The sequence below is a fragment of the Electrophorus electricus genome, chromosome 10 (assembly GCF_041902795.1).
Source record: "Electrophorus electricus isolate QZ-2024a chromosome 10, ASM4190279v1, whole genome shotgun sequence".
Taxonomy (NCBI): Eukaryota; Metazoa; Chordata; class Actinopteri; order Gymnotiformes; family Gymnotidae; genus Electrophorus; species Electrophorus electricus.
Genome location: NC_137506.1, coordinates 18,829,820 through 18,845,810, shown reverse-complemented (window position 1 = coordinate 18,845,810; position 15,991 = coordinate 18,829,820). Strand labels below are relative to the sequence as shown.

Below are 15,991 nucleotides of genomic sequence, written 5' to 3'. Positions count from 1 at the left end.
CCCTAAAGGTAAGTTGGTTTTTGAGTGTTTCAACAGAGAGCCTCTGGGATCATGACCTCTGCCTCTACCTAGGGAAAAAAATGAACAACGAGTTTAAAGCCTCTGAAAAAAGAAACAGGGTGAAGTAATTATCACAGGCAGGCATCAGGCCCAACTATCACTGTCTTGTGCATTCTTTCAGGATTCCTTACCGGTGAAACAGAGAGGGAATTTTAATTAAGGCATAATTGACAAGATGGCCATACTCTTCTGAGAGATTGCCTCATATATATCCAAGGATAGTTAGTGAGATGAAATGGCAAATAAAAAGAAGGCACATGTGCCTTATCCTTCAGTTGAATTGATTTTGTGCTCATACACTAGCAAAACAATGCATGTGTGGAGTCACCAAGGACACAGACACACTGTCCAGGGCCACATAAACTGCAATACCACACACACGTGAATTATGCACCAATTTAAACAGACAATTTTTGAGCTTTGTCATAAGGCCCATAAATCAGTGATGGATATAGAGGATACAGAGTAGCAATTGCCAATTTGAAATGAAATGCTTTGTGTGCCATTGAGTGCAGGTAGTATTCAATGAACATCATGCCTTTATAAACGATATGACATGGTTAATTTTATTATCCTGTCATGCATACAGTGTCATATTACAACAGCAATCTTACAGTAGTAATATTTACAAGGCCACTCACATGGTTATCAATCCCATGGTCTGTAGGACTGACATATTGACATAGTGGGCTTATAAAGTGCACTTGATTGATCCTTCCTTTAGCAGTGTATGGTACAGTGGTGAAGACACATTACATTATTCATGGTATGGTGGCAATGACACATTACACTATACTAAGCTTCCACACTGAGGAAGACCATTGCTCATTCTTAATTACATAACTATCACAGAGGAAGATACTATATTCTGTAGCAAACATTTTGCAAGACTGCGGAAACATTACACACACACACACACACACACACACACACACACACACACATATAAACACACACACACACACACACACACACACACATAAACACATGTAATGTGTCATCGCCACCATACCATGTGTGTGCTAGTTGATGAGGGGAAGCTCACAGATGCCTCCTCACACACATGCCAGCAACCCTGTGTCTGACACAAGAATGCCCCTCCACGCTGTAATGTAATGGTCATCTGACATCTAATTAATGAAGGAAGCATCAAGGAAAATGCTCTATTCTGTAGTGACAGTTTTGCAAGATTGCAACTTTGTGTGTATATATATATATATATATATATATATATATATATATATATATATATAGTGTCAAAATTGGAGTGAAATACATTTTCAGAGAAACGGGACTTTTTCAGACAGAGGTCCTACATCAGCTGTGCAAGTTTTGCAGCAGAAAAAGGAGTTCCCATATTCAGTATTACACTTTTAATATGAACAGGAAGTAATTAAATTATAGTGTGTGTGTATGTGTGTGTGTGTGTGTGTGTGTGTGTGTGTGTGTGTGTGTGTGTGTGTGTATATAATTATACATATATTATGAGAATGCAATGAACTCAGAATTTATTGACCAAGCGTGTGATTCAGAAAGGAACCAATGAAACTCTATAGTAAAGTCTATAGTAAAGCTGCTTCAAATTATTGTTGCACTGAGTTTCTGACCTTCATATTTAATCCATGGTAAATAATACTAAACCATGTCCAAAATGTGGTGAATTCTGAAGCATTACTCTGTTTTGATTTTAATTGTGTGGAATAATCTTATAGAGTGACCATATACTGGTTTTCAAAAAAGAGGACACAGTGGATATGGGGTGGCACTGTGTAGACTGCACATTATCAAAATGTAATCAAAAGCAAATTCCAAACATTTTAGGCCATTTAAAAATCCCAGTTTTTGAAATTGCACATATATAGGTCCCAAAAAATGGCTGATGTCCTGGAAAATTAGGATGTAAGGCCACCCTACATCTTATATATAAGGTGAGTAAGTTTACACTTCACAGATGAATCAGCACATTTAAAAGGTACATCTTAAGCTTCCCACTGATTCTAGACAATTAGGAATCACTTCTTGGTGAAAGGACCTATTTGTTTGTTTATGGTAATTTTGTAGCACTGTGAACGTTCTGTTAACACAGCCTGTCAGACACAGCAGGGACATTTTGTAGCAAATTATTGTTGTACAAACAGAAAGTACAAAATAATTTCTCATCTGTGTAAATAAAAGAGCATATGATGTTAAAATGAGAAAAAACTGTTAACCTCATTTTGTTAAATGCTGCAAACACAAGTTGACAAACTCAAGTATACAAATGAGAAAATGTTTTGGGTTTTTTTCCTTCCCAGAAAAACAGAGGTTTGCATTTGCCTCACAATCTGTGTGAAACAGATGCAGTACAGCTGTTAAAAATAGCACCGCCTCACATTTATAGGCACCACTCCAGTTTTTAGCTATATATTACACATTGCTTTGACACAGGAACAGTTAAAGCATAAAGGATGGCCGAAGGGGTTCCTCGGTGTGTTTCGTGCAGTTTACAGCTGACACATAACTCACTGTATCTGCACTCTGCAGTATGCCAACTCTGCCTTACCAAATCCCATCTGATTTCCACAGAGAAGACACCTCGATTTAAATAACCCTGAGTGGAAAGGCTCATTCCAGACCTCCACAACCCCACCTCCCATCGATAAATACATGCATACAGGCTAGAGCGTGCTGTTAGAAAGGTCACAGGTTGCTCAGAGGTCAGAGGATGAGTCACTGATAAGACACATACTTAGATGATTTGTGTCATGACAGTAGCCGAATACCATAGGATAGCATATAATGTTGCAGTAGTGCAAAGTACTGCCTTGCCTTTGATAACAGAAAACAGGCTGTGCAAAATATCAGCTAACATATATGAAAAAAAGACTATTTTAGACTATATAGACTAAAAGCTATTTTCATTGACAAGTACATGAAGAAGAAGAAAGGCCACCATAATCATGTCACAATGGTGCATGTAAACGGCAGTTAAACCAACCAGGAGTAAAACCAGCATACCATTAAATCCCAGTGGGCTATGAATATGGGAATAAACTTACTGAATAAAAAGCTCAGCTGTTTTACATTATGATGAAGTCATGTAATTACATTCTATGGTGTTTTGCTCTGGGAAGCACAGTACATTCACTTTTGTTTGTGGTAATTGCTGAAAATAGCTAGAAGCAAATGATAATTATTTGCCGTTAAAGCATTATACATCATGAAAACATAATTAGAAGTTTTTCCTGACTATTTTCACCTTATTATTAGATTTTACGTATTAATTAGAGAACTAGTTATGCTCATAGGCCTTTTGAAAATAGGATATCCAGAATGTTACATCTGAATATTTAGTAAATTAGGCTGACTAATGCAAGAAAATGTGAAAGAAAACAGAAAATGAAATAGGAGAAAGCAAAATGGAAAAGAGAGGTGGAGTCAGCAAATCAGCGAAGAAGCAAGCTTATTTGGATGCTAATTAGCACTCAGAAGTGGTTACAGGGTCAAGACAATACGAATGCTTACCGGTAAATGAGGACCTCATCATCTGAGCAGTTGTACTGGAGCTGGTACATTTTCACCTTGGGAGTCACTTTGTTCACAGTCCACTTGATCAGGGCAGAGACCGAGGTGACCTCTGACACGGTCACCACCTGCTCCGGCTGTATTTTTGCCTCCCCTTTGCTGGTCTTGGCCGAGCTGGTAATGTCAGACAGCCTGGACTTGGGCTGGGCTGTGCGATTGGTGCCGTTGCTCAGGTGTGGCAGCTGAATGATGGAGAGCTCCACTGAGGCTGTGGACTCCCCCGCAGCATTGGCAGCAATGCATGTGAACGTGCCGTAGTCCTTGGACGTGGTCACCACAATGTCCAGGGTGCCATTCTCATAGATGGTGGCTCGCGAAGAGTTGCTGATCAGGCGGTCATCGGGGGCAACCCAGTGGATGTAGGGCGTGGGGTCACCCACGGCCTTGCAGCGCAGGCTGGCCGTCTGGCCCTCCAGCACCAGGAGCTTGTGCGTGTGCTGGGTGATGAGGGGCGGCTCACAGACAAATTCCTCCTCGCGCACGTACCAGAAGTAGCGGCCCTTCAGGCTGGATGGCGATGCGCAAGTCTCCTGGTCATCCTCGCGCTCCAGTCGCCGCAGCCACAGCACCTCACAGTTGCAGTGCAGTGGGTTGCCACCAAAGCTGAGCGAGAGGGCAGGAGCATACGGAGTGCTTGGCACCAGGCCACTCTGTGACCTTGCGAAGATCGGGTCAGGCGGCAGCTTCTGGAGCCGGTTGGATGTCAGGTCAAGACGGGCCAGCTTGTCCAAGTCAGTGAAGGTGCCCTCGGTGATATGGCTGATGAGGTTGTGGTCCAAGCTGAGTTGATGCAGGCTGAGCATCTTGCGCACAGCCTCCCATGGCATGCTACGCAGGTTGTTGTAAGACAGGTCCAGGTCCTCGAGCGTGAGTAGCAGGTCATTGAAGGTCTCGCTGGAGATGCGGCTCAGCTGGTTGTTGTTGAGGATGAGGTGCTGCAGGCTGACCAGGCCGCGCAGTGCATCTGGCCCGAGCTCCGTCAGTCGGTTGCTGTCCAGGTGCAGTGAGCGCAGTGTCTCCAGATCCACAAAGGAAAAGGGCTGGATAGAGCTGATGGTGTTCCGCGACAGTGTCAGGTCCACTAGGCTCGTCATGTTGACGAAGTCTTGCTGTGTGATCCGGATGATGTAATTCCCACCCAGGCGCAGCTCTACAGTCCTGCGGTCGATGTCTGGCGGGACGAAGAGCAGCCCTTTAGACGGACACAGGGTGCCCAGAGACTCGGACAGGTTCTGACACACGCAGTACTTGGGGCAGGCAATGGCTGACATTACTGCACTTCCCAGAAGCAGGAGGCCACAGAGCACTTTGGCCATGGTAGATTATGTACATGGACCTAAAAAAAGAGCAGGAACAGCGATCAGACAGCCCTTTTTGACACATATACACCATTACATTTGAGTCCCTACCTCCGCAGAACCTGTTAAATGTGCACCCTTCATTATGAGATAATTCCAACTCAGCCCCCTTCACTGTAGAACTAACTCAAATAGACAGGCATACGTGTTGCACTGGCCCTGTGTATACGCCTCCTGACTTCCTGTTCTGTCACAGCAGGGAGCTCCGAGCGCCGCTCCGCTCTCCCGCTGATGTGCCCAATTGTTCTTGCTTGCTGCAGTTTTAATGATCCATAGAACATCCACAGCACACATGATGTCAAGAAAAAAATTTACAAATGGGGTGGCTTGTCCGTTTTAAGAAGACGATGATTTAAGAAGAAGATGTCAGAACATCTTCTTTTCAACTGTCCACTTTAGCCCCTCTCATGCCCTCAGCATTCTAGCCTTCCTTGCAAATTTGAGAAGCTAAGGGAGAAAGACTTAAGAAAAGCTGCTTAAATAATAAAAAAGAAAGAAAAAAAGACATGATTCACTGTGGTAAATGTCAGCCACTGACTCATATGTCATGATACCACCTGACTTTTTATGACCTACTTAATGTAAATTTGGACATAAAACTTCTGAATCTTTCCCTTTAAGCCATGACAGCCCAGTGCCTTTCCTCAGTGTTTTTCTCTCTCTTTCATTCTCTCTCTCCCTCTCATTGTTTGGCCTCTTCCATTCTCCCTTCTTCAGTGTCTGTGTATTAAAAATCTGCTAAAAGATGAAATATGTCTGTATGCTGGAGGGGTCAGTCAAGTTTGAGGCTGTTAGAGTCTGTGTGTGCCTGTGAATAGCTAAGCAGCCTTAACACTCACCCACCCATCACCCCAGACACTAAGAAAATAGATGGGCAGACTCACCCTCAGACAACAGCACATAATACCCTTGGATATTTGTACCATTAATTCCAAATGCACTCAAAACCTAAATCAATTTTAATCAGCTTTCCATTGAAGCGATTCTTTAGTGACAAGTCAGGCTTGGAGGAGCAGAGGAACTGCTTTGATGGCTGTGAGATCCCAGCAGCAAAAGAGATGGAGTGACTTTAATTCCCAAGAATTAAAGTCAAGGTTAATAGTGCCCTCATCCTACAACATACCTCCCATAAAACGTCTTTATCGATGTCTTTAATCTCTGTCCCCTACCTCTTTTCCCTCAGGTCCCGTACATCCCTTAGTGGGTTTCCAATGACTCCTATTTATGAATGACATTTCACGTGACAGGCTCGTTCTGTTCCACGACAAGTTTGCAATCACATCAGGCAAAGCTGCAGCATTTTGACTGCATGTCATAGAAATATAATTGGATCGACGTAGCATGCGGAAATGAACGCATAGGATGGGCGGGTGGCGTGGGCGATGCAAATGTTGGGTTACAAATGCACAGGAAATTCTGAAAATCCTTTGGATTACATTAAACAGAATGGATTTGTCCAAGTTTATGTTTAATTATATTGCTACAGGATTATATTTATGTGCAACTAAAATATAATTAGCTTTAAAATTTTAAAAAAATTCCCCAGTACAGGAACTGTATTACAAGACTGAGCATAATTACTTATACCATATAATCTTTATCAGAAGAGCTAACAAACAAACCAACCAATAGAAAGACACAAAAGGGCAAAGGTCTATGTTGCTATTTACACAACCAACTTCTATAGCTAGTCATTCCAACCAGGACTGCCATTTTGGCACAAAGAGAATAGAGATGCCATGTCTAAGCATGAATACCTAGTGTGTCCTCACAAAACTGAGATTCCTCTCCTATATATCAATGTATAGAATATTCTGTGTATATTTAAGCAAAGATTTGGCTTAGTCTAAATAAAATGGAACCACCAACCATTAATGATCACTATATTTGAAGCAAACAGTTGCAAATGGGAAATATTTAGCATCTGAAAGCCTTTGTGAACTTTATTAGGCAATATTAGTTAGGTCAGCATCTTCTGAGCCATTGACTTTTTACTCCCCAACTACCAGTCATGTTGCATTGAGCTATATTGACACTTCTACTTTAATGTGGCACTCTATTAATCTTAAGCCACAGTAGCTGAATATTGCAAGTCTCTTTGGCACACTATGACCCACTCGACACACCATAGCTCAAACACTGATGTGCAGCTGGGGAAGATGTTTCACTTACTGTGACAGACACATGATTTCAAATACAACTCACACAACAATTCATTCCCACAAACCCACAAACTGAGCATCAGAAAAAAAAAATGGGAATAAGAGGAAGCCTTTTCATTGGCTGATCTTTGTTTGTGACATGCCTATCATGCTGTTCCCAATAAGGGAACTTTGATTTTAAATAATGAGAAAGAAAGAGTCAAAAAGAGACAGAGGGAGAGACAGAGAGAGTATATTTGAGATTAAATTAAAGTTTTTTCTGTCACTGTCAGTAAAACACAAACCCACAGGGGGAACCATGCCAACAAATATGTTCTTTTCAAAAAAAGAAGAAAGATATATTAAATATATTCTATGCACTGCTACATGACCTTGCTACATAACCCCCACCATTTTTAGAATGATCATAACTTTTAATGATTTTATGTCTGATGAACTAAAGTGTGTTAGCATGGATTTCACTCTGAACTAAAGCTCTATCTTATTTTGCAGTATTATCAGGAGTGTGCTTGGGGCATCGGGATATAAGTCATTTTTGACAGGTGAAACCTGATTAGACTGGATACAGTAGAGAAATGGCCTTTAGCAGACTCATGCCTCTCCCTCCCCTTTCCTGCATTACCTATTCTCTCATAACTGTCTGTCAGTCCTCATCTGTATTCATCTCGGTCCAACCAGCTAATGGTGCAATCATCAAAGGCATACATAACAAACTAGAGTAGTTCAAAATTGTTGAGCACCCTTTTTTAAGCGCTGTGCATTTACATAGACCTCATCTAACTCTGTTTGAAGGGGAGATGGAAGGAAGCTTGGCTCCTCTGATGATCAAACAGCCCAAGAATCTCTCGTTTGTCTGAGGTGCTGTTAAACAGGAGCTTGGCATGCTCCAAACTCACTTGAAGGAGACCAACAAAGAAGATGGGCGCATTGAGTCCAGAACCTTCTTTTTCAGTTCACCAGACATAAAGGCCAAAGTGCCCCTTAATGAATAGCTGAGTGCTGGAGAACATCAGAAAGTCTTTTATCCAAGGAAAGGAAGAGGAACCATAGACTCTGTCCAAACTACAATAGATGGAATGAGGGACAACCTCCCAAAAGCTGAGCAGTGCAATCCCAGAGCAGCAAAATGCAAGATGAAGGAAGTAGCACTTTCATATGGAAGTCCATTTATTGGGGACCCAGACAAGCAGTCCCTAGTGCAGGTGCCTGATTGGAGAGTAAGAGCAAAAAAGGACCATAATGCCAAAAAAGAGGCAAGGGGCTACCTCTGAAATCCACTTGACTCCTGACTGTTCAATGTAGAGTAGTATTCAACAGGACCAACAGGATCTTGGATCTAACCATTAACACTGGATCTAATCATTACTACTGAGGTGAGCATAAGACTATATTGGGGCAAAAAGATACCACTGATTGATGAGGTTACTTTCTTTCACAAGTTATATTGTGTTATATTGTGCTGATAACATACAGCGTATACATTGCATTGCTCCAGATACCAGAATATGGACATTATAAAATTCTAATCTCATTCAGTGTAAATCAATATTATGTATTGATCCTAAAATATTGCAGATATATCTGCAATTTTGTATTTACTGCTTCCAGCAAAATCTATGCCCTATACCACAAAAAAGACCCTACAACAGATCTAAAAAATATTATGTAGAAAGTAAATTAACACAAAGCTGTTATGTTTATTTTATTTTGCGAGAGTGAAAATAGATTTGTTGTGAAAAATGGAGCAGAAGTGTAAAATACTTTAGAACGAGTTAACGTTGCAGTTCACAGCAATTGTTATTGTCATCATGTTGACAACATGGGAATTTGTTATATGTCAGCAAAGCATTCATATTAGTTCAAAAACATATGAGCCAGAAAGTAAATGAAGGCAAGGTGAACCCTAGCATAGAATACAGTAACAGGGCAAAAGACAATGGGAGGAGGCTGGGTGGTCAGACTGTAACCTTCACTTGGACATGTGAGCGCAGCTGCCGAACCATCTGCTTCTGATCTGCTGGGTTTCAGGTGTAAAGCTGGAGGGAGCAGAGCAGCAGCCCAGTGGGTCCTTTTCTTCTCAAGGCAAAGGGCCAGTGCCTCATCAATCAGTCCAGAGCACTGACATGCAGTATTCCTAATGAGCACTGGGACATTCCCAATGTAGTGGATCTCATGCTGGAATGTGTACTATGACTCTCAGAGTGCTCTGCTTTAATTGCCATAGCAATCAATTACCTGTTCATGATTTCAAGTAATAATTTAGCTTTGAAATATCACTATAAAGCCTTACTCAATATCTTTAGGTTGCCATTATCGATGTTCCTACAGGAGATATGGATCACACTGTAATTAATTCAGAGTTATTGGCAGCTCTTTTTCCAGTATCCCTACAAGACAGGCTGCTGGGTTTACCTACCGTGCACAAGGGGATACGGAGTGACCCTGACTGAACCCTCTCCAGTGTGTGAGCAGGGTAACAAGACTCTGCACTGCAAGCAAGGAGAAGATGGACCACATGGTGTGGACTACTGCTGTTCATATTACGTTTTCCAGCCAAGGGCAGGAACTATACAGAGGTTTTGAAATAATAAGGCTATAACAACACACATTTTCAATTTACAGTTTCAGATGTAACGCAATGTTTAATTAGGTGGTCAAGATTTGATTAAATTTTTAATATTTAAAATTTTTAAAAAATGAAAAAAAATCTACAAATCTCTATTTACTTTGTTTCAAAGTAAAAGATTGCAAAGTAGTATGTGATACTATAAAACCTTGCTATCGAGTTATAAACAATAAACATTACACCTGAACTGTCTCATTTACAAAAGTTTATGTGACAATTGCCCGAGTGCCACAGGGCGTGGAACAGGACGCAAAAACTCCCTCAGTGTTGTTTAAATATGTGTCACATAAGCATATATTATATATCATTTTCCTGGAAATTATCAGTGACACTGTTTCAAATTTTACAATTTTCTTCAATACTGTACTGAAATTATTAGACCCTCAGGGAATTGCAGATAACCGTTGAAACAAGTAATGGGATGGTGACCAATATCACCTGCATGGATAGCAGTCAATGATACTAAATGATACCAAACATGCACAAAAATAAACCTACTTTGTTTGCCAATGTGTGTTGGTGGTGGGAAGGGACTGGCCATCTTTCCTTATATATGCAATGTACCCTTCCCTTGCAGGTTGAGTAAAAATGCCTTGTAAACCTCTTAAGTCACTCCCAGGAGTGATAAGCCACTTTAAAGACATGTTGAGATAATGATGCCATTCATATTCATTACACAAATGCCATAAAATTTAATCTGCTCCTGCCTAAGTAATCCAGTTCATTCAAATTTAAACATTCCCTGAGAGCCGGGGATTTGGTGCAGAGTGGATTAGCGGGTTTTTGACTGAGGACAAATGAGTTCCTCGTGGATTGCTTGTGGCCTGCATCACAAACCTTCTTATCTCAGCAGATTTAGAGATATACAATCAAATCTAACCAAATGATCCCGCATTTGTTGTCAAGGAAAAGTTGGAGGAACCTGCACTACTGTTCTAAGTAATCTAAGTGCATGAGCAACTGAGGGAGGGTTCGTTTAGAAGAAGAAGTTTTGGGTTGTAAATCCTATTAATACTGGGACATCCATTGCTGCTGAAGTCTTGTATAAAGCTAACAGAAACTTTTTAAAGACATTTCAGCTGTCTATAACTCTGTACACTCAGCTAAGATGATGGTTTAAATTACTGTGTACACATCTTCTGCACATATTTGCTGATGTCACATCAAGCTAGAGACTAACAGACCAATAGCCCCAGGGCTTCTAATCAATCATACTGTATTGCCTGAATTACTCTACTGTCAATGTCAATACAGGTTAGTTATCGTACTAGGATCAGTCTCTGGATCAGTCTCTGCAAGAATACACTGATGGTATTGATGCTGGAATCCATACTAATGACATTTATTAATCCCAACAAACATATTTTGTCATTTTGCCATTAACGACAACAGCAATATTAAAACATCCTAACATGAAAAAGATCCACGTCTGACGCTTGACCGCGTCCATTTCAGCGCCTTGTGCCCATGTTTTCATTCAGCCGTTCTTTTCATTTATCCTCCCTCACAGCATTTTTCATAACAAGCCCACCATGGAAAAGGTCAGCTTGATTAAAAGCTCTCTCTCCTTCCCCATCCGCACCCCCCCACCCCCGGCCCCTCGGCTGGCCTGCTATCTGCTTGTGCTAATCACTCCCACCCTGGCGTACAAATGCGTTCCGTCTCCCTGCTCTTTGATGAATGCATGGCCGATGCTTGGCTGATGCTGCCTTATCTGGAAGTGATGAAAGCCCTTGTGGGGGAAAAGAGAGGATGGCAGCAAGGGTGAAGGCGACACCATGAGACGCAGGGGGTGGATCCCTTGTGGCGCCCAAATTAATTTTCACCGCAGGATGCAGAAGTTTAAAAATGTGATTGCTTCTCTGCTCAACAGCAGGCTAATTAACCTTAATGGCTTATGTTGTGTCTACGTTCTTCTAATCTGCTGCCTTGTGTTTATTGTTTGGGGTGACGTACTGTGTGTGTGTGTGTGTGTGTGTGTGTGTGTGTGTGTGTGTGTGTGTGTGTGTGTGTGTGTGACAGTTTGTAGTTCACATTTTTATTTAAATGTGCATCACTTCAACATTTGCTTTTTAGTAATGAGATAATTTAACACAGTGGATGTTCAGCACAGATGATGTTTGGTTTTTTTTTGTTGTTTGTTTGTTTATTTTGTTTTCTATTACAATATGCTCCACAAAATGCTGCATAAAATACATATTTGCAATATCAACATGAGCTCCTTTTTAAGTGAAAAGCATCTGGACTGATTATACCCATATCCTCTGCTTAGGCTTTGGTTGTTTTGCACTTATAGGAAAATAAGAGTCTCATAGTACATCACTCCATATATGTCATATGTTGTCTCACAGGGGCCGGGTCATGGGCACAGGGTGCATCCTCTTTACATTGCCCATCAAACACTACTCCTCAGGGAGCTAGTGGCAACACCCACCCTAAAGACCTTGGTAGCACGAGAGAGCAGGGACATGAACGAGCAACAGACCACTCAAGCACAACTTAAATGTGCGTGCAAATGTGTGAGTGACAGAGAGAGAAAGAGAAAGAGAGAGAGGCTGAGAGGGAAGAAGAGAGATATGTGTCTTCCTCATAGGTCACATCATTCTAAATGCAGCTAGAGTGAAACTGTGAAATGTAAACACAGTGTCTATTTATTCACTTCCAATATGACTTCATGCATGAACAAACCCAGAGACTCTTAATGGATCGGTGGATTTTGGCTGAATAATGACTCCAGTTTGAGAAGCTGAAGGACTGTGTGTTTCTCAAGATTTTCTTCCAGTCAAATTCCCTGGGCCTTTGTGAAACTAAGTCATCATCTATGACAGAAATTGCACTGCAGGGGAAAATAATGTGATCCCTTATTACATTTTGGACAGTGCCTCTATGTAGTCAATAACGAGGGCTTAATAAAACCACTAAACATTAGCTGAGCTGCTTCATGGTGGGAAGTACATGGATCGCACACGATTGCACAATAGCCGAGTCTCCCAGAGCTCACCCCAAGTTCCTGACCTACAGTCTTTCATTCCTGAGCCTCTCCAGGAACCCACTCCCCATAATAAAGACCTGTTATCTGTTTTTTTGTTAAGTCTTCAGCTCTTCCCCTGTGGTCAAGCCCACATTCAATGGATGAATAAGTTATAAACCTCACACTCAGGCAACGAGCTCTTTAATGGCAGTGCTTATGATTCTGTATATAAATATGCTGGAATTATGTCTCCAGAGTGTCTTTTGCCCTAATGCTCCTATATGTTTTGAGAGACAAACTGTTTATCTAAATTCCAGAACCACACACAAGGCACTGGAGTCAGAGTGCATATGATAGTGCATGCTTTAGGGCACTGTGTATTTGTTCAGGCTGCCAATCACAGCTACAGTAAATCGATCAATACACACTACTCACCAACATGAAGGACATATGCACAGTAGCCATGGCACTTTAAAGTATATCCCCAGGGATCTACTGTTACTGTACTACAACTAAGCCTCCGGTCTATTCTGCCCACATCTTCGAGAGAACCTAGCATGCCAGAAAACATTGCTGCAGTGGTCACCTGCTCCCCAAACCCCCACTTCTGGTTCCAGCAACCCAGAGAACAAGGTTCTGCTCTTCTTGGAGAACTGCCAGACACCTATCTCATCCCTAGTTCTGCATGTACCGCCTACAAGTGTCTCAGCATGACAGAACCACATACATTTGAGAATGATGGTGAGGAAGAGGGCAAGCAGTTTTCAGAAAACAGGAGAGGAGCAGGTAAGTGGGTGGGGGAGAGAGAGAGTTGGTTGATCTTACTTCCGTCTGCTTCACAAATCTAAGACAGTAGAGGCAGCAAAATCTAAGAAAGAAGAGGCCATCTCTGTTCGATGGAGTGCAGAGCACTCAAAGCTAAAACAGTATGATTTATGGCTGCCACTAGGGCTCCAGAGCACCTTTTCACAGACAGTAAATATGCAGATCAACTGAACCTAACAGCTTCTATCCATCTCTCTCCATACATCTCCAGCATCAGCATAAGAGAGAGAGAGTAAGAGAGAGAGAGTGAGAGAGAGAGAGAGAGAGAGAGAGAGAGAGAGATTCATTGCCTGTCTTATTTTGACTTGCCTTTAAATGTGAGTTCTAGCCTTTTAAATTGTCTTTCACAAACATCCCCTCCAAAGAGTTCTTCCAGCTTTCTGTATAAGATGAGCTTCCAGCTCCCAATAACAAACAGTCATATGAGGGCAATTACCACTCCCAGAACACACACAATATATTAATGAGAGTGTGGGACAATGTGGGAGACTAAAACACAGCATGAAATGTGTAAAAAACACAAAGAGAAATCATGAGGTTGGACAGGCGAAGCAGCAACCAGTAACAAAGGAGTGAGAGCAGGAGGGGAACCAGGCTGCGGAGCGGATGCATCATCCTTCACATGGATCAAAACAGCCTCTTCAGCCGTTTGCCAAGAGTTCTCTTACCAAATCATATTAACCCCCCACCCCCAACCTTTAACTGAGACCACTGCTCCATGCAGACTTCCGGCATCCACAGCAACCACACTTGTTCCTTCATTGGTTTGTTTCTGCAGGAGGCTGGCCAAATGAGAAGGCCCTTCGATAATACCAGAAGCTAAAACCAAGAGGCCACCAACAAGCCATGAGTTATTAAGCTGGTAATGTGATTAATGGATGCTAGTCTACGTCTACGATGCTAGTCTAAAATAAATATTTACTTGGTGATATAAATAAAAGCTAAAAATGATTAACACTTTTAAACACTAGGCTTGCTATTTGGTTATTCACCTTAAGGCATGTTATTGCGGTAAACACTGTAAATTATTTACTAAATATGTTGAAATTTATAGGAAAGTTAGTATTTACAAACAGTGAGAAATGCATTTCTGAAGGCTAGCAGGTTATGTAGGGTGGCCATCATTTATGAAATAAACAGAAAATGAGGTCATGGACTCATGTATCACATAGCAATACCAAATGTGAAATACCAAAAGAATACAAAACTAAAATAGCACATATGCCATCTCATTTTTTTTCCATCTAAAACATTCCAGTATCATGCAAATTCTGACATTTGCCTAGAGATTATTGATAGTTACTTCTATAAAAACAATGCCTACTTCTGAAAGCCAACACCAGCACCTAATTTGTGCTTATATCTGACAGTTTGTGTGTGTCTAGTGTTTCACAAGCACTTTATGAGATTTGCCTATAATTGTTTTCATTAGGTACTTAATTAATCAAAACAGCAGACTGCATTTAACTAGTGGATTATTATACACAAGCAAAATGTACTCCAGTCTTTATTATCAGGTTATTATTTTTAAACCAGAAAACTGAACTAGGCAAACCTAAACAGGCATTTCACACAGTTGATCTCATACCAACTACTGGTAAATAATTAATATTTTAAGCTACGTAGAGAATATGAGCTCTTCAGTTTAGCTGGAGTGAATTTTGAATGTACTGCTGTACAGTTTTCTGCAGAGAAGCTGAAGGACTAGCACTGTATGTACATCTCAATGACAGTGTGACATTGTGTTTGATGTTGCATGTGGCCTGGTGGGTATACATCAAAAAAAAAAAAAAAAAAAAAAAAAAAAGGAAAATTGCATTAAAAAAGCACAGACGGAAAGAAAAGCATGGAGCCTCCAAGGGCGTCGACATACACCTGCAACAAAGTGGGAAACACTAGCGCGCTACGTTTTCATTAGAAAGCGAACTTCAGCTCCTGACTCCCTTTCTGTGCGTTCCCATATGAGTAACTCCTGTTCTGCTAGAGTTCAGTGTTGGCGAACAAAGGTTGCCGCCATGAGACGGGGCGGCGGCTGGCGCTTTCTGAGCGTATTAGTTCCGCACTGACGGTTTTGTCACGCTGATTCTAAGGGATAGAAACTTATGCAGCTTTCACCAGATCAGTGCTGCTTCTCTTGGGGAATTGGGGGTTTTTTTCTTCTTTTTTTGTGCATTGTGTGCAGTGCAGGGGGGGAAAAAAAAAAAAAAAAAAAACACATCAGAGGTGTCCTACTTTTTGCAATCATTCCTACCGCAGTCATTTAACTAATGGGGAGCCCTCGTCTAAAGGAATTAGAAAATGGCAGGAGTGATTAATTATCATGTGAAATAATTATCACCCAAAAACACTGAGCAATCTCACAGTAATGAGAAATGTAATCCTACCAAGGTACGACAGAGACCCTTTATGACTCCTTTTAGATTTG

At 41.3% G+C, this 15,991-nt stretch overlaps 1 protein-coding gene across 1 annotated transcript in view; it reads right to left on the bottom strand.

Annotated features, from left to right (window-relative positions):
• LOC113591837 (leucine-rich repeat and fibronectin type-III domain-containing protein 2) overlaps window positions 1-15,991 on the bottom strand; it is a 73,972-nt gene that overhangs the window by 3,726 nt on the left and 54,255 nt on the right. Inside the window, exon 3 of the mRNA XM_035533117.2 lies at window positions 3,565-4,960. Coding sequence (XP_035389010.1) covers window positions 3,565-4,940 — 1,376 coding nt within the window. The 5' untranslated portion in view covers window positions 4,941-4,960. The remainder of the gene's footprint in view (window positions 1-3,564; window positions 4,961-15,991) is intronic.